Here is an 18,832-nt window from a genome sequence, read left to right on the forward strand (position 1 = left end):
CCCCAATCTCTGTGGGCACCAAGCACTCATGTGGTGCACACACATACAGTCACGCAGGTGAAAACCTCACACACACAAAAGTGAAAATAAATAAAAAGAAAGAGTATGTTTTCTCCTCCCGCCATGTGGAGCTCTGGGATTGGACTCAAGCTGCCAGAGTTGTCTGCAAGCACTCTTTGTGTGTGTCTGTGTGTCTGTGTGTGTGTGTGTGTGTGTGTGTGTGGGTGTGTGGGTGTGTGGTTTTTTGAGACAGGGTTTCTCTGTGTAGCTTTGGAGCCTATCCAGACACTCACTCTGTAGACCAGGCTGGTCTCGAACTCACAGAGATCCACCTGCCTCTGCCTCCCGAATGCTGGGATTAAAGGCGTGTATCACCACCGCCCGGCTGCACCCCTTCTCTTTGACACCGGGCCTCCCGTGGCCGAGGCTGACTTGAACTCACTATGTGGTCAAGGATGACCTTAGATTACTCTCCTCCTGCACCCACCTCCCAAGTGGCACGTCACCACACCCGGTTCTGCTGTGCTGAGGCGGCATCCCAATGCTCCCTGCATGCCAGGCAAGCCCTGTACCAGCCGAGCCACATCCCCAGCCCTGTTTCCTCACAGCCGTGAACAGGGCCGGATGCAAGAAAAGATGCTAAGAATGGTACCAAGCTAAAAAAAAAATCCTGAGCCCCATGCAGAAGATGGCGTGTCGTCAGGCCAAGCCGCTCCGCCCAGCTTCCAGCTCCAGAAACTTCCTGCAGCCCCTGTTGCCACTGCTGGTGCCTTCTCTCACAGGGCAGAGGCAGGGTAGACATCTCCAGAGGGTAAAGGTCAGAGGGCAGGAGGGCAGGGCAACACTCTACAGGCTCCTCCCACAGTAGGGAAAGCTGCATCTGGGACTACTTCCTCTTTTCTCACCCTGCAAACAGGAGCTGCCCCGCAGGGCAGCCAGAAGAGATGGACGCGGACTCCAGGCTGTACTAGCCCTGCTGCACCCCCAGACCAGGGAGTGTGCTGGCCACTTGTCTGCTTCGGGGGGGGGGGGGGTAACTGAGGCTCTGCAGGATGGAGGATGCCAGTGAGGAGAAGCAGGCCTCAGTTTGCAACCTGGTGGCTGCCTTTGAGAACAGCAGGTAAAGGTGGGGGGGAGGGGTCAAGCCCTTCTGCTTGCCTGGCTCTTTGGGTCCTGCTCTGGGTACCTTCTTCCCAGGTCCCTCCATGACAGGTGACTGTGCTGGTGGGGTTCCGAGCTAGAGAGGGTGAACATGCATCGGGAGATCCCCAACACACACACACACACACACACACACACACACGCACGCACGCACGCACGCACGCATGCATGCAAGCACGCGCGGGCACACACACGCACGCGCGCGCGGGCACACACACACGCTTCCCACTCAAAGCAGGTCACAGTTAAGTGGCTGCCGTTGAAATGGAGCAAGAGGGCAGGACACAGATGGAATGGGACTGTATGGGGCAGAGCAGAGCCACGCTCACCATGCCACCGCTTCCCCTCCATCCTCACCCTGATGGCCCCAGGGTGTGTCTTGTCCTGCTCCCATCTGTGAGAAAGAAAGAGGAGGCGTGGGTCGGGGGTGGTGGGACCGGGTTCTTCATGTTTCTGAGCCTTGTGCTGAGGGTTGCGTCTCGGGGGGAAGGACGAGGCCAGGCATCCTGGAAGGGTGTGGTGTGAGACATGAAGCCACTTTGCCGGCCTGTGGCACTGCCCTCTGGGAGCTCACACCCAGACAGAGTTTGGGGTTGACAGGAGGCTTGGGGGGGGGAGATTTGAGAAGCGGAATCTGAGAGATGGGGAGAAGCGACACGTGGAGGAGTTCCAGAGCAATGTGGATGCACTTGAGTGGCCCTAGCTCAGGCACCCACGCCTCCAGTTGCTAGATGCTAGGTGAGATGTTCTCTTCCCTGGAGGGCAGTTCCCAGAGAGGGACTTTGTCGATAAGTAGCGCCAGGCACCAGTGCTCCCAGCCCTAGGGGAGAATACAGCTCAGTGCCTGGGGGTCTGTGAAGGATGCAGGGTTCGACTTCTGCTTATGATAAAAAGCTCCGTCCTGGGGCTGGAGAGATGGCTCAGAGGTTAAGAGCACTGGCTGCTCTTCCAGAGGTCCTGAGATCAATTCCCAGCAACCACATGGTGGCTCACAACCATCCGTAATGAGATCTGGTGTCTTCTGGCCTGCAGACAGACGTGGAGGTAGGATGTTGTATTTGTAATAAATAAATACATCTTTAAAACAAAACAAAACAAAAAGTTCCGTCCTTCCACGATGCAAGGCCACAGGCTTTCGGTGTCTCGAAAAGGCCTCCATGTTGTGTTGGGGGCCTGCTGGCCAAGGGGGCCTCTTCATAGAGTGCTTCATTCATTCACTCCAGCAGTAGTTTCTCTCTCCAGGAGCTTGGCCAAGCTCATCCTATTCAGCACCTGGGACAGCTCCTTGGCACTGTCTTTTTGACCCACCTCCCCAGATGGGGGACCACCATACCCAGAGTGCTGGAGGGTGGGTAGGGCCGTGTGGGTGCCAGTCCTTGGGGTACCAAGCCGTGGCCAGGCTTGCACCCTGCAGGTGGAGTGCCCTAGACAGGAGCAGGCCACGAGAAGCGTGTTCGGGGGGATGTGGGAGTCAGCCTAGGGAGCGAGGGTACCATGCAGGCTTCTCTGTGGGGCCCTTGGCACCTAGCTGATCTGAAACTAAGGCCTGGGAAGGAAACAGCTACAGGCCCGAGTGCTTAGAAATGCAGAAGCTAAAACCAAATGTAGAAGAGAAAACCTGAGACTCAGCACACTCGCGCCCTCTTCACCTCACTCAACCCCCGCCTTTCTGCCTGCAGGTCCTGAAACCAAGGAACTCGGTTTTCTGTGCCTGGAATGGGCCCAATGTTCCTTCTACCTCTATCTGTCTCTGTGACCTGGACAATCGTCTCAGTTCTCGAGACAAAAGGCATCTTATTGTGGAGGCTTGGACTCTAGCCTGCCCGATTTGAACCCCATCTGTGCCACTTCCAAGTTCTCATCCTTCCTGCCTCAGTTTCCGCAGCTGCAGCATGGGTGAAATGTTGCTCATTTTCTTTGGATTTTGGAGGCTTTTTACCTGTCTGTCCTCTGTCTTCCTCACCGGGGTGTCTACCCGGGGCTGTCCCCCTGGTACTGTCCCCCTGCACATGCCTGGCAGGGACAGTGCTGCAGTGCAGGCTTCTCTGGCCTGTAGGACAGCAAAACTGCCTGTGATGGTCAAACCTGGGGGACCTGGGGGAACGGGGCCCTGCTCCCCAGACTGCCTTGGTCCCCTGGCGATGGTGTGAAGGGCACAGGCTCCCCCTGAAAAGCCCCAAGTTAGCATCTGTGTCCTCATTCTGTATTATTCTGTGACTCCTACCTTCCCTTGATGACCAGGAGAGGTACAGAGATTAAAACAGGGGTGAAGTCCAAAAATGAGGGTGATCCTGAAGGAGACCCTGGAGATCTGTGTGCCAAGGGGGAGGTTCTTTCCACGTGATTGCATTTGAAACAGGGAAGTGCATAGTTCCCCAAAGAAGAAAACAGTCTACAGTGACTCATTCAGAGGACTGATGGAGTTCCCTCCCAGCAGGGTGTTGGGGGTGCTGGGGCTTGGCTCAGTTGGTAGGATGCTTGCCTAGCATGCACAAAATCCCGGGTTCTGCCCCCAGCACCATGTAAGCTAGGCATAGTGCCCCATGCCTACAATCCCAGCACTAGGAAGCTGGAGGCAGGAGGACCAGGAGTCCAAAGTCACCCTCCACTATAAAGGGGGGCCAGAGCCAGCCTGTGACACCCGAGATCCTCGCTCAAAAAGGAGGGGGCAGGAGGGCTGAGGAGAGATCTGGAAGTCTTGGCAAGTTCCTACGCTGTGCCAGGCACTTGGGGACCCGTGAACAGCAGTGACTCACACCAGTCACCCCCGAGGGGACCCTCAAACCTGGTTTGTTCTTTTGTCTTGTTTCATTTCTCGAGACAGGGTTTCTCTGTAGCTTTGGAGGCTGTCCTGGCACTCACTCTGTAGACCAGGCTGGCCTCGAACTCACAGAGATCCGCCTGCCTCTGCCTCCCTAGTGCTGGGATCAAAAGCGTGCACCACCAACACCCAGCCTACCTGGTTTGTTCTTAACAGGACGCTGAGAGCAACACCTGGACCCCATAGTGTTGGTGAACAGCCTCATAGCCCTGAACACAAGCTGCCCCAGTCCCCAGAACCTTGGGAGACACCTCCTCTTGAGGAGGCCATGAACTCTGAGCTCCGTCCAGTCAGCAGAACATATCTGAGCTCCCTCAAAAATAAGCTATCAAGTGGGGCTTGGAGGAAATCCTGGCAGCCTGGGGCCAGCCCAGGGCCAGAGACACAGGTGAGGCGTTGAGCTCAGGGCTGCTAGCTCTGATGGGGATGGGTAGGAGGACCCCTCAGCCTTCCACCTCTCTTCCTCCTTCTCCCTCCTCTCCCTTTCCTCCTCCTCTTCAAGACAGGATCTTGTTGGATGGTGGTGGTGCACGCCTTTAATCCCAGCACTTGGGAGGCAGAGGCAGAGGCCAATGGACCTCAGTGAGTTCGAGGCCAGACTGGTCTACAAAGCAAGTTCCAGGACAGCTGGGAGTATTACACAGAAAACCTTTGTCTGGAAAAAAAAAAAAAAGACAGGCTCTTAGAATGAATCCCAGACTGGCCTTGAACTCACATCCTCTCCATCCCCAGAGCTGGGGTTGCAGGTGTGCTCCCATAGGCCTAACTCTCCCTTATGATCCAGTGTAACCTTGATGGCTCCCTAGCCCTGAAGAGCCAGGGGATGGCTCAGCTGGGAAGCCAAGCCCCTTCTGCTCCAGGTACCTTCCTCTCTGCGCAGCAGCCTCGTAGGGAAGCTCCCCAGCAGGCAGCCACAGTGACTCCTTAGCTCCTGGCTTCCGTGAAAGCCCAGGTGCAGGCTGCCTAACTTTAAGGCTCAGCCCAAGACATGGAGACCTCTCTGGGCTATATTCCAAGAAGACTGATCAAGAGCCAGACCTGGTGTGCTGTGGGAAGGCGGGACATCAGAGGGTGTGCTCACTGGGCGCAGCCACAGTGTCTTCCTAGGAGAGGCATGCCAAGATGTCAATCCTTCTCTTCCCACCCCCCGCCTCCGCCCAACCCCTGTAGGAACCTGAGGAGAAGAGGGTCGTGCGGGAACTTCTGGAGACCGAGCAGGCCTATGTGGCTCGCCTGCACCTGCTTGACCAGGCCAGTGGAGACTCCCCGGCACCCTCCATATCGTGAATGCTGGCACCAGCCCAGGGTTTGGCTTTGGCTCAACCCGATGACCCTGTTGGGTGGGGTCGGGGCAGCATCAGAACTGAACCCCACTGCCTTTGTTCCTTGCCAGCCTCATATATGGTTTCCCATCGGCTGCGCTCACCAGACACTCCTACTTTCTTATGGCGCTTCACCCAAGGGAAACCCAAAGCCTCCGGTGACACAGATGGGGCTGTTCCCCTTGTTCCCTCGGCCAAGTCCTAGGGACTTCCGGGCTTGTCGTCCCTTCTGTAAAATAGCTGGGATCCGGTCTTCCCTGGCCACCTCTCCCAGGGGCATGGCAAGGATGCACACCCGACGGTCCCCTGGTGGCCTGGTGGCTGGTGGCGGGTATGACCCGGCGTGGTCCTCTGCAGGTGTTCTTCCAGGAGCTGCTGCAGGAGGCAGGGCGCAGCAAGGCCTTCCCCGAGGACGTGGTGAGGCTCATCTTCTCCAACATCTCCTCCATCTATCGCTTCCACGCACAGTTCTTCCTCCCAGAGCTTCAGCGGCGTGTAGATGACTGGTGAGGTCCCAGGCCTCAGCACCCCAGCTTGATCGGGGGGGGGGGGTCACAGGCCCAGGGTGAGGAACCTGCGAGGCCCAGGCACTTCAGTATAAATCCGGCCATGGCTGTGTCCTACAGAAGGGGGCAGTGCTAGGCCCTGTGACTTCAGAGGCCACGGATGTCACGCTGCTCACTGGGTCCCTGGCCTTGATCTTGGCATCTTTAACAGGATGGTTCTCCAGCCAGCTACATGATGTTCACATCACTGGCATACGAGAAGCCCAAGCCATGATCCCAGCACCCACATTCTGGCTCACAACCATATGTAGCTCCGGTTACAAGGAGTCCTGTAGCCCTCTTTTGGCCTCTGTGGGCACCAGGCATGCACACATGCACATGCATACATGCAGGCAAACACACTGGTACCCATAAATTAAGAAAATCGAAAGAGAACCGAGGGCTGATGAGACTGCTCGGTGTTGAGCGAGCCCACAGACTGAATTTAATTGTTGGGACTCACAGGGAAAGAAGAGAGCCGATTCCCAAAATTGTCCTCCAACATCCAGCACCCCCACACCACACATGATAATGATAATAAACGTTAAAAAGAGAAAGTGTGGGCTGGAGGCCAGCCTGGTCCACATAACGAGACCCTATCGAAAACAAAAGAAACAAAAAGGCATGGCATGGACTCCAGCCTGTGAGGTCACCAGCATCACTCCCTCTTTTCAGGGTAGAAAACCAGAGTTCAGACAAGATTGCTCGAGGACCCACAGCTAGAATGTCTAGAGCGGAGCCTGACGGCCATCGTGGGCAACCCTCAGGTGTGGCCTGTGATGTCAGCCACACAGTGCCCTCCACACTTCCACCCAGGCCTTGTCGGACCCCACAGGGAGGCTAGCTAGGGACCAGGAGCTCAGAGTATAAGGAGGAGCCGGGCAGGACCCCCGAGGTGTCACTCTGTCCTGCACCTGCCCCAAGGGTTCTGGAAATGCTATTCGGGGCTGGGGAGCCTGGCTCAGGAGCTGAGAGAGGAGGTGGCTAGGCTGAGAGCATCCCCTGCCCGACTCAGGATGGCCACACCCCGCATTGGGGATGTGATCCAGAAACTGGCCCCATTCCTGAAGATGTACAGTGAGTATGTGAAGAACTTTGAACGGGCAGCAGAGTTGCTGGCCACCTGGATGGACAAGTCTCAGCCCTTCCAGGAGATCGTCACCCGAATCCAGGTGAGGGGCGGGCCGCAGGGGCGGAGCCTGCACAGCCACCTGGTGGGTGGGCCTGCCTCATTTTCCCCTAAGCCGTTTGGACATCCTCGGGCCAGGCACCCCACTCTCCGTTCCCTCATCCTCCCGCCCCTGCTCTCTGCTCCCCAAGCGCAGCGAGGCCTCGGGCAGCCTGACCCTGCAGCACCACATGCTGGAGCCGGTGCAAAGGATCCCGCGGTACGAACTGCTGCTCAAGGAGTACGTGCAGAAGCTGCCAGCCCAGGCCCCCGACCGTGCGGACGCTCAGAGTGAGGACACCATGGGTCCCAGGGAGGGGAGGGGTGGGGAGGGGTGGCTGGCCACTACCAGGTGTAAACGGAGGACCCACTAAAATGGTTCTCATGACCTTCTGTCAATGTGTCAATCACTGGCACTTCACGCATGTCACCCACACCTCAGCCACAGCTGACAGACAGGCCAGTAAGGCCCAGAGAAGTTAAGTGAATTGCCAGGGACACACAGCCCAGAAAGGAGCCAAGCTGGAACTTGAATCTACATCTGTAAGGTGTATCCCTTAGGTCCAGCTTTGCGCTGGGAGCAGAGATTATCCCTGAAGCCACATACCTAATCACACAGCTTCCCAGTGGCCTCACTGTCACTACCCCAGGTGGCTCCGTCTTTCTAGACACACAATGTTGGCCTGCATGGGCAGGACTGTGCCTGGTGGTGGTTGTGGCATATTGTGGAGCCCCAATCCCAGGCTGCGTGTCTCTAGAAATAACCGTAGCCTTGTCCCTTTGTAGGAGCGCTGGACATGATCTTCTCCGCTGCACAGCACTCCAATGCAGCCATCGCAGAGATGGTAAGCAGCTCGTCCTTGGGGTGGGCAGGGGGCATCCCTGGGCACACTCTGTCCCCTGGTCCTTGTATCCACCGACCTTGCCCAGGGTACCTGTCCCACGCTGCCTCCTTGCCTCCGGCTCCCTCATCCCGTCCCCATCGGGCACATTCTCAAGGAGCTGGGACCCTGCCCAGCATAGGCTGAAGGTGTGCCCCGTCTCCAGGAGCGGTTGCAGGGCCTGTGGGAGGTATACCAGCGCCTGGGCCTGGAGGATGACATTGTGGACCCCTCCAACACCCTGCTCCGAGAGGGCCCCGTCCTCAAGATCTCTTTCCGCCGCAGTGACCCAATGGAGCGCTACCTGTTTTTGGTAGGGGCTGCTGGGCTTCGATGTCAAGGTGTGCCCCGGGAAGTGGAAATCAGAGTCCAAGCCTGAGCCCTGGTTGGCTTCAAAGCCTGTGCCTCTTCTCTGTGCTCTAAGGACAGCACAGCAGGAGGGAATTAGGTTAGCCACCGGGAAGACCTGCTGGGCTGACCCCGGAAAACCAGGGTCTCCGACATCCTGCAGTGTTGCTACCTGGAGGTCTATACCGCCACCCCACCCCAGCTGTCAGGCTCCTCAGGCTGCTCTGCTTCCCTAGTGCTCAGGGTAGAGAGACCCTTCAGAGACTACTGGTGCCATTGGGGGCTAGGCAGCCACATCCTACCCCGGATCACCTGTGATGGCCTGTGAGCCCCCCTAGAATGTGGCCAGAAGGGAGGGGAGGAGTTACAGCCAGGTGACCCGAGAGACCCTGAGCTGCCGCCCATACCACCTGTGTCTTCCCAGTTCAACAACATGCTGCTGTATTGCGTGCCCCGCGTCCTCCAAGTGGGCGCCCAGTTCCAGGTGCGGACCCGCATCGACGTGGCTGGCATGAAGGTGAGCCAAAGAGGCCCAGGGTGGGTGACAGTGGCGGGCAGGGCAGGTCCTGGATGGGAAACATGGGTGGAGCTCTGCTGTCCTGCCCTTGTGAGGGCAGCGTGGCTTATCCTGGGGCGGCGTGCACATGCCCTGGCAACATCACAGTGCTTGCTAAGAAAAAGGAGGAGGAGGGGAGGGAGAGGGGGAGGGGGAGGAGGAGGAGGGGAGGGGGAGGAGAAGGAGGAAGAGGAGGAGGGGGAGGAGGAGGAAGAGGAGGAAGAAGAAAAGGAAGAGGAGGAGGAGGAAAAGGAGGGGGAGGAGGAGGGGGAGAAGGAGGAGGAGGAGGAGGGGAGGGGGAGGAGGAGGAGAAGGAGGAGGGGAGGGGGAGGAGGAGGAGGAAGAGGAGGAGGGGGAGGAGGAGGAGGAGGAGAAGGAGGAGGGGGAGGAGGAGGAGGAGGAGGGGGAGGAGGGGAGGAGGAAAAGGAGGAGGGGGAGGAGGAGAAGGAGGAGGGGGAGGAGGAGAAGGAGGAGGGGGAGGAGGAGAAGGAGGAGGGGGAGGAGGAGGAAAAGGAGACAAAAGCTACACAGACCCCAGGAGACTCACAGCCCAGCATGGCGGCTCACACTTGTAATCCCAGCATTTGGGAAGCTGAGACAGGAGGATTGCTGCAAATTCAAGGACACGCTGGATTGCACTGTGAATCCCAGGCCTGCCTAGGGTACACAGAGAGACCACCTCAAAAAAAGGGGGGGTTCATAACGCAGCTCAGTTGGCAGCGATCTTGTCTGACATTCCCCGAGCCCTGGATTGGGTCGCCCAGATGCCCAGTAGCCCAGATGCGCTGGCACACACCTTAATCTCCGCATTGGCAGGTGATGGTGGGAGGGTCAGGAGTTCCAGGCCACCCTTGACAGCACAGTGAGGTCAATGCCTACTAAGACCGCATCTGAGAAGGCCGCGGGTGTCTTGTGTGTTTGCTCTTTGCTGCCACCCTCTGGCAAGCCTGTCTCACTTCCAGCGGCCTCACAGCACCCTCTGCTGGAGGTTGCTGGGCATGGCGGGTGAAGAGCAGTCTACCAATGGAAACTTTTTCTGAGTCAGGTTTGAAGGAATCTGGCTTGAAGGCACCCTGGTCATTCTACCGGCCTGTGACCTGGTGCCAGGACCACACAGTTCTCAAAAGATAACTTTGCCTGAGATGGCCCTGCAAAGAGGGAGAGGTTCCAGAGACGTGGCATTCAGGAACCCCGTATTCAACCAAACAGGCTGTACACTGCCCAAGGACACTGCATCGCAGAGGTGCCACCTGCGGCCAGCTGGTGACATGTCATAGCTTGTGTATCCATAGTGAGGGCTGACCAGCAGGTGGCAGTCAAGCATCTCGTTCTAACACCGTCTGGAGATGAGCCAGTTGGCCGGCAGGTGCCAGGAAAGCCTTCTGAAGCAGAGATGGGCACAGAGAACTGTGTGGAATGGTAGGGCCCTGAATGGAGCCAGACCTGGAGAGGGTAGCTAGGATGGTCCTGCAGGGCTACAAAACCCACAGCTCTAAAGCAGACCCCAGGGCATCAGGACTCGGGCCGGGGATCCCCCGGGGTTCCCCTTCTTCTCAAAGCTCTACTCCTTCCTGTCCTGGGCCTCAAGCTTTGGGGCTCCACCTTCTTTTCTTTTTTTAAGATTTATTTATTTATTACATATACAGTGTTCTGCCTACATGCCAGCAGAGGGCACCAGACTGAATTGTAGACGGTTGCTGGGAACTGAACTCAGGACCTCTGGAAGAGCAGTCAGTGCTCTTAACCTCTGAGCCGTCTCTCCAGCCCCCACCTTCTTATCTTGACCCCCTCCTCTGACAGGGGTTACAGAGACTCCCCAGGCCCCGGGGCCACCCCTCCCTCCCCAGCGCATCCATCCTTTGCACCAGGCGCAAAGGCCTGAGCTGCAGACCGGTGCCTCTGCCCCATCTCACCCAGGCTCGGCCGCTCACTCCTTGTATGCACTGGTTCCGTGCGGCCTCCACCATTCCCGGGCCTCCCCCAGGCAGGAGGCAGGATCCAGACCACACCTAGCCCCTTCCAAAGGACAGACTTTGCGGAGAAGTCTGGCGGCTGCAGGGCTGTGAGAAGGAAATCCCCCAGGGAAGGCTCCAGGGTTTGAGGTCTGTCTTAGGTCCCTTGGGTCTCTGTGCACGTGGCCTGGGGGCAGATCTGGGTTGACTGGACTTTGCGGCTGGGGTGAAGGTGGATATTCATCCAACCCCACTCTTGACGGCAGAAACCCCGTTTTGCGCCTTAAGTGCCGTGTGACCTCGGGCAGATCTCACACCCGTTCTGAGCTTCCAGAGCCAGGTTAATAGGATGAGACCCACTCTCCGGGGTTCCTCTGAGAACGGCTGTGCTTCTTACCTCGGGGATATGTAAGCCCTGAAAGCAGTCCAGTGAGCTCTCGTAGACTCGTTTTGAGGTCCAGTCTCTCTTTCTGGGGACTCTCTGGAACTGTCCCTCCATGTCATACCTGGCCAGCTTCGGTGCTACCGGCAGAATTCCGAAGCCTTCAGCCCCGTTTGCCCAGAGCACCTGCCTGGTGGGTTAGGGCTGCCCCCGCCTGCAGCGCAAGGGCTCTGAAGCTCCTTCCTCCACTGGCAGGTGCGGGAGCTGCCTGATGCCGAGTTCCCACACTCCTTCCTGGTATCTGGAAAACAGCGCACCCTGGAGCTGCAGGCCCGGTAGGCACCGGAGGTGGGGGCTTCAGCAGAGCCGGGGCGGTGGGACTGCCCTCTGCATTGCATGCTCTTTCCTTTGGAGTAGGTCCAGGGAGGAAATGATCTCCTGGATACAGGTATGGACACTCCAGGCTTCCAGGGGAGTCCGAGCCTAGTCTACTTGGGAGGAAGGAAAAAAAGGGGGTATGTGTGCTCCCCCGGGGGGTGTGACCCGCAGCCCCCCTTCTTCCTGTGGAGTTTGAAGTCGGCCCCGAGTTCAGATCCTGCTGTGTCCCACTGCCTTGCTGGGTGGTCTCCTATAACTCCTGTATGTGGGTGTGACTCCTAGAGCAACTCCCGTAACCTCTTTGAGACTTGGTTTTGTCGTGTGTGGTCTGGAGCTGACTGCTTCCTCCTGGCGTAGTCAAGAGTCTAGGTCTACTGCAGGCCACGCTGAGCAAAATGTGCTGGCTGGGGATGGGTGAGACGCCTCGGGCGGCTCTCACTGGCCACCCCCGCCTCCAAGCAGGCTTGCCAGGCAGCTATTGACCACGTTGAGAAGCGGAGTGAAACCTTCAAGGCCGCTGCTGTCCAGGGACCTCAGGGGGACACGCAGGAGCCCAAGGTAACAGGACTTTCTGTACCCCACCGCCAGGTCTCAGGAACAAAGGGCGTCCCCTACCGGGACCGACATGAGAAGGAAGCCCTTCTACCCAACATCACCCTCAGAGGAGCCAGGCCAGAGTCTCCTAGTTAGCAAAGCCTGTCTTTGAGCCAGCAGGATCAGAAGTTCAAAGTTGTCCTCTGATACTTAGTGAGTTCAAGGCCAACCTGGCCACATGAGACCCTAACTCAAAAAAAAAACCGACTTTCGAAAATAAAAATAAAAACCCCTGCCTTTAGCTAGGCGTGGAAACAGGTCTTAAATCCCAGTCCTGTGAGTTTAAGGCCGGCCTGGTCTACACAGTGAGTCTCAGGCCAGCCTGAGCTACATAGTTTGTTTCAGGAAGAGCCCTGCATAGCCAAGGCCTAACAACTGGGCCTGAGCCTGTCTGAGAAGCCGGCAGAGTTGGAGGCAAATGAGGCTTTGGTTTCTCAGCTCTGGACTCTGGCTTCCTGGGTGAGAATCCTGAGCTGTTTGACCTCTCTGGGCCTGTTCCCTCTCCTAAGAGTGTTAATGGGTAAACTGCCCCAGGCAGAAGCTGCAGGGTCTCCAAGGGGTGCAGGGTGCCTTGAAGCAGCCAGCTGCTCTCCCCCCTCAGCCACAGGCAGAGGAGCTGGGCCTCCGAGCCCCTCAGTGGGTGCGAGACAAGATGGTGACCATGTGTATGCGCTGCCAGGAGCCCTTCAACGCCCTGACACGGCGGCGCCACCACTGCCGAGCTTGTGGCTACGTGAGTACACCTGCGGGGTCTGGGGACGGGCCCCAGGACCTGCCTTTGACCAGGCGGTTCCTGCCTCCAACGTCAGGCTCCCTGTGGGTCCCAGCCCTGGCCAGCTCTCCAGCCTCGGCTGACACTGGGTGTCCAGCTATGATGAAGCGGTGTGCTGCTTCCCGTACGGGAGGGGGGCCCGCAGGGGGGAATTGACTTCCCGAAGCCTCCTCCGGTGGTCCTCCCGTTCACCTGCCCTTTTAGACATCTTTTCTCAAGGCTCCAGCCCCAGAGCCAAGAGGGTCTCTACCCCCAGGTGGGCACCATCTGGCATTCACCCCAGCCTCGCTCTCTCTCTACCCTCCTCTCATGTGTTGCGGACTCCACCTTCTTGAGCAGGCCTCAGTTTCCCTACTTGTCCTAAGAAGTATAATCTTACTTGGGAGGTGGAAACAGGGGGATCAAGGGTTCATAGCCAGCCAGAGCTATAGAGAAAGACCCAGTCTTTTTTTTTTTTTAAGATTTATTTATTACATATAAAGTGTTCTGCCTACATGCCAGAAGAGGGCACCAGATTGAATTGTAGATGGTTGTGAGCCACCATGTGGTTGCTGGGAATTGAACTCAGGACCTCTGGAAGAGCAGCCAGTGCTCTTAACCTCTGAGCCATCTCTCCAGCCCAAGACTCAGTCTTAAGTCTTTAAAAAAACAACAATATGTCCTCAAGATGGCTCAGAGAGTGGTGGCATTCGCCGCCAAGCCTGAGTTTGATCCCTGGAACTTATAGAGTAGACAGAAAGGACTGACTTCTGTAAAGTTATTCCAACTACTGGGCGATGGTGGCGCACGCCTTTAATCCCAGCACTTGGGAGGCAGAGGCAGGCAGATCTCTGTGAGTTTGAGGCCAGCCTGGTCTACAAGAGCTAGTTCCAGGACAGCCTCCAAAGCCACAGAGAAACCCTGTCTCAAAAAACCAAAAAAAAAAAAAAAAGTTATCCTACACCCTTGCCATGATACAGGGTGCACACACACACACATAAACACACACTCATCATGCACACATACATTCATTCATGTTCACCCTCACTAAGAGTAAAATTAATAATAATAGTAATAATTTAACACAAAACCAGATGTACTGTACATGCGTGTAATCTCAGCATGTGGAAGCTAGAAGTTGGAGAGCCAGAAGTCCCAGGTCATCCCGGAGCATGGCTACCTGAGACCCTGCCTCAGGAAGGCAAATAAGGCCGATGAAGAAAAGGACAGCTATTGAATGACTATATGAGACGAATTTCTCAATAAAGCAGGAGAGAGATGTCTCAGAACACTTGCAGAGGACTCCACTCCGGGGGATCTGACGTCCTCTTCTGGCCTCCACAGCACACACACTCACACACACACACACACACGTACACACACACACATGGCGCACACACACACACAGACTCCTATATGCACACAAATGGAAATAAAAGTTTACATTTCCCAATAGAAGCGTACCATCCTCCCCAGGCGCGCATCCCTGGATGTCCTCATCCTGACTCCAGGGTGTCTGGGGCCCGTGCGTGTCCTCTTTTGGGAGTCAGTGAGTCACCCTTTCGTTTCACGCTCAGCTGCCAGTTTCTGTCTCCCCTTTCTCGGGCACCCTGTGAGGGCGGGGTGCACGGTGACTCCCTGAGAGTGGCCACACCCGACATGCCCGGGGCACCCCGGTCTTCCTCGGGAGTCGGGAGTCACGGCACCGGAGTTTCTCTTCACACCTCCCTGCTCTCCCTTACCTAGTCTCCCTGAATACCCTCATTGCCTCAGGGGAGGGCAGAGTCCTGGCCTTGTGGGGGCCAGCGAGCCCAAGCCCGAGCCGTCCAGGACGCAGCCCCATGAAAGAGGCTCATGGAGGGGGAGTGGTTGGGAAGGCGGCGGCGGGCTGGGTCTTGAGCCCTCGGCTTCTGTCTGGGCTCCTGTGGCCACCTTGCTGTCTCACCCTCAGGTGGTGTGTGGCAGGTGCTCTGACTACCGTGCAGAGCTGAAGTACGACGGCAACAGGCCCAGCCGAGTCTGCCTGGCCTGCTACACGTTTCTCACCGGGAACGTGCTCCCTGACAGCAAGGAGGACAGGAGGCGAGGCATCTTGGAGGTGAGGCCCTGGAGACATCCGTCCCAGTTTCCCCGTCCCAAAAGGCTCTGCCCTAGGTTCTGAGAAACAAGCTGCCGTGTCTCTCCTTCCCTCATCTGTCTACCCACAGGCGGCCCCTCTCCTCCGGTCCAACCACACCAGGCCTGACAACAGCCGGAAGTGGCTATGGACTGTAGGTTACCACCCAGTCTTCTACTCCTCCATCCAATAATAGCGTGGCCCATCTGTTCCAGGTCACGTCCCCAGGGCCCAACCCCAAGGCTCTGCAAAGCTAGTGTGTCCCTGATCTTGACAGGCAGGGGTGCCCAGGGCCCAACCCCAAGGCTCTGCAAAGCTAGTGTGTCCCTGATCTTGACAGGCGGGGATGCCCAGGGTCCAGGCAGGCAGGCATCGTTCTAACTGCAAGGGGCCTCGGCAGCCGATCCAGAGAGCTGACCCTGCTTAACTGTCGCACCTGCTGTGCGGCCTGCATCCGAGAATGTAGCGAGGTGGTCGGGATAGATGACACAGAGACCGGTCGGTTGCTTTAAGAAAACTTTATATTTCCCAAGTCAGCTTAGGAGAGAGACCCCAGTCCGCTTAGGAGAGCTATCAGGCGAAATCTCAGGAAAAGTCTCTCTAAGAAAAAGGAGCTTCCCTTTTTAAGGACTTTTGCCATCCATTTACATACCATTCTTTCCACTTCTCACCCTCCTGGCTGGTGGTTTAATCTCCGGCCCCAGAATCGGGGAGACACCACAGGGGGCAGGAAGAGGCATCTAGCCATAGGAGGTGTGGAAGGCATGGTATTTCAGTGAGCCAGCCCTATCTGAGCCCTATCAAGCTTTAAAGCACTGAATTGTTTTCAGTAAACAATACATAGATGCCTGCTCCCAGGCCAAAGGGGAAGTGGGTTTCTGCTCAAGGTCTGGTGTCCCCACACTTAACATCACACAGCTCTTCCTGGTCCCCTCTGTAATCTGGGTACCACCCTCAAGGCGTGCCAGGGCCACTTCCCACCCCGTGAGCACTTGCTGTGGGTGCCAGTCATGTTCGTCTTTGAATCTCAAACGCAATGTTGAAGCCCAGACACTAGCTACCCTATCCCTCGCCCCATGAAGGCCAGAGTGACATCCCACAGTCCCTTGGGAAAGAGAGGAAAGCTGACCAAGACTCCTTCCCACAAACAAGTTGGCTCCTTCTCATAGACTTCACCCCCTTTCTATTCCATGTGTCCCCTCAGCCAGCCCCCAACTGGGCAAAAAGCCTACTTCTGGAGTCTCATGCCTGGCAGGCCCCAACTCTGTCCCTTGAGTAGCTCGGGATGACAGCCCTGGCTTTGGGACCTTCCCTGTAAGCACACACCTCATCACTCCCGAGGTTCTGCCTGTTGTTGGCCAGCGTGAACCTGGGCCACATGGTGGAGTGTCTCCAAGCTCCAGAGTCAAATGACCTGTTCGTTCCTTGTAGTAATGTAAAGATTAATCAAGGGGAGGCTGGGCGTGGTGGTGCATGCCTTTAATCCCAGCACTCAGGAGGCAGAGGCAGGCAGATCTCAGTGAGTTCAAGGCCAGCCTGGTCTTCAAAGCAAGTTCCAGAACAGCCAGAGCTGCTACACAGAGAAACCCTGTCTTGAGAAACAGTAACAACAGGGCCGTGACTGTCAGGAGTGGTGGCATGCCTACTGCCCCGGAATCTGGGTGCAGAGAAGAGGACCAGGGGTTCAAGGTTACCTCCTGATAAGTTTTAGGCTAGCCTGGGCTATGCGGGCCCCTGACACCCTGTGGACACCCTGTCATCCGACTGTCATTTCCGCTTTCAGAAAGACTCCCTGGCGGGGCCTGACCAGAGTCTGGTGTGCAGCTTCCTGCAGCTCCTGGGAGACAAGTGGGGCAGGAGCGGTCCCCGGGGCTGGTGTGCGATCCCTCGGGATGACCCGCTCGTGCTGTATGTCTATGCAGCCCCCCCAGGTATGCCATGCCCACCCCGCCTGGACCTCCTCTTTCTCAGGGGGCAAGGGGAAAGCAGGGCGTGAGGCATTGCCTGCCCTGTGTGGAAGATGGGGCAGCTGAGGCCCCCTGGTGGCATGGTACACTCAAGTTACAGGTTACCAGGTTTCAGGGCGGGCCCAGTAGCAGTTCTCAGCTAGTCTGCCTTCAGGAAGGCCCAGTCTTCCCCCCCCCCCCGCCCCCGTCGGTCCCCCTCGATGTGGGAGGGGTTCTGGTGTGAGCAGGGCTGTGGCTGTCCGGAGCAGCAGGGTTGAAGTGGGCTCAGAAGTGCATACTTTCTTCTCCACCAGGACAGGAAGGCTCACACCTCCATCCCCCTGCTGGGCTACCAGGTGATTGGGGGACCCCAGGGGGACCCCCCGGGTTTTCCAGCTGCAACAGTCAGGCCAGATGTATACCTTCAAAGCGGAGTCTGAGGAGCTGCAGGGCCGCTGGGTGAGGGCTGTCAAGCGTGCGGCCAGTGGCTGGACCCCTGAGGAACCTGACGAAGAAGACATGTCTGACTGAGTGAACCACAGTTGGCTGTTCCTCAGGAACCGTGCCCATGACAGCCTCCCCGGGCTGACCCCGCGGCTCTGCCCCTCCACCCCAAGCCGAGTTACCTCGACCCGTTCTGTCATCTGTGCCCAGATGTTCGCCCTGGCCCTGCATCCAGTAGATACGGACCCTTTCCTTCAGGAAAATGCAGCTAAGGGTCCCAGCTGGCTGGGGGCTGGGGGGAGGGGGTCGCTGAGTCATGAGATCTTCATTGCTGAAACAGAGAAGTGTGACCAGTGTCATAGCTTAGTGGGTAGAGTGCCTGTGTAGCCCATGTGAAGCCCTGAGTTGAGTCCTGAGCGTGACACAAACTGGCGGCCATGGTGACTCATGCCTGTGATCCCAGCAACTGGGTAGGGAGAGGAAGAAGTACTAACAGTTCAGTGTCACTCTTGGCTGCATAATGAGTTACAATCTAGCTTGGACTACACAAGACCCTGCATGTGATCGTGCACTTGTGGGCACCCACCCAAGCGCCCCCCCTACACACACACACACACACACACACACACACGTGCACACACACACAATAGCAAAATAAGCCAGGTGTTGGTAAACTGGGCAGTGGTGGCACATTCTCAGAAAAACAAACAAACAAAAATATGACAAGTCCTAGGTACCCAGGACTCTTGGTACCCTGGTGAGGGTCTCAGCGCAGTCTGTGAATTAACCACCTAGGAAGCGTTGGAAAAGCTGTGGTGAAAAATAGACACCAACTAACTTTAAAATTAAATGTTGTCCATGTCTACTAGCAAGGCTTTTTTTATTTGCTTGGTCTGGGAAGAGGGAGGCAAGGGAACTTGGGATGCCTCCACGGAGGGCAGTGTGCACTGGGCTGTGTGGCTGGGGAGGAAACAGATACTGGGGAACCTGCCAAAGCCAGTAGGACCAGTAGAAGCTCCCATGGAGCCTCTGTGTGAGTGTGTGTGTGGGGGGGTGCACACCAGCATGTGTTGTGTGTGTTTTGAGTCAGGGTCTTACTGTGTAGCTCTGTAGCCCTGGCTGGCCTGAAACTGGCTATGTAGATCAGGCTAGACACACAGAGAATCCCCTGCCCCTGCCCCTGCCCCTGCCCCTGCCCCTGCCCCTGCCCCTGTCCCTGCCCCTGCCTCCTGCCCCTGCCCCTGCCCCTGCCCCTGCCCTTGCCCCTGCCTCCTGCCCCTGCCCCTGCCCCTGCCCCTGTCCCTGCCCCTGCCCCTGCCCCTGCCCCTGCCCCTGCCTCCTGCCCCTGCCCCTGCCCCTGTCCCTGCCCCTGCCCCTGCCCCTGCCCCTGCCCCTGCCCCTGCCCCTGCCCCTGCCCCTGCCCTTGCCCCTGCCTCCTGCCCCTGCCCCTGCCCCTGCCCCTGCCTC

At 57.4% G+C, this 18,832-nt stretch overlaps 1 protein-coding gene across 1 annotated transcript; it reads left to right on the plus strand.

Moving 5' to 3' along the window:
- The first annotated feature begins 893 nt into the window (after positions 1-893).
- Fgd2 (FYVE, RhoGEF and PH domain containing 2) lies at positions 894-18,233 on the plus strand. Its single transcript, XM_040732326.1, is given in 17 exon segments — positions 894-1,120; positions 4,139-4,370; positions 5,153-5,233; positions 5,662-5,810; positions 6,865-7,021; positions 7,170-7,308; positions 7,804-7,862; positions 8,065-8,211; positions 8,671-8,763; positions 11,392-11,471; positions 11,554-11,584; positions 11,977-12,072; positions 12,710-12,841; positions 14,811-14,957; positions 16,759-16,901; positions 17,232-17,301; positions 17,303-18,233. Coding segments are annotated over 17 exon segments (1,974 nt in total). The 5' UTR covers positions 894-1,052; the 3' UTR covers positions 17,453-18,233.
- The last annotated feature ends 599 nt before the right edge of the window (positions 18,234-18,832 follow it).

The sequence above is a fragment of the Mesocricetus auratus genome, unplaced genomic scaffold (genome assembly GCF_017639785.1).
Source record: "Mesocricetus auratus isolate SY011 unplaced genomic scaffold, BCM_Maur_2.0 Super-Scaffold_100027, whole genome shotgun sequence".
Taxonomy (NCBI): Eukaryota; Metazoa; Chordata; class Mammalia; order Rodentia; family Cricetidae; genus Mesocricetus; species Mesocricetus auratus.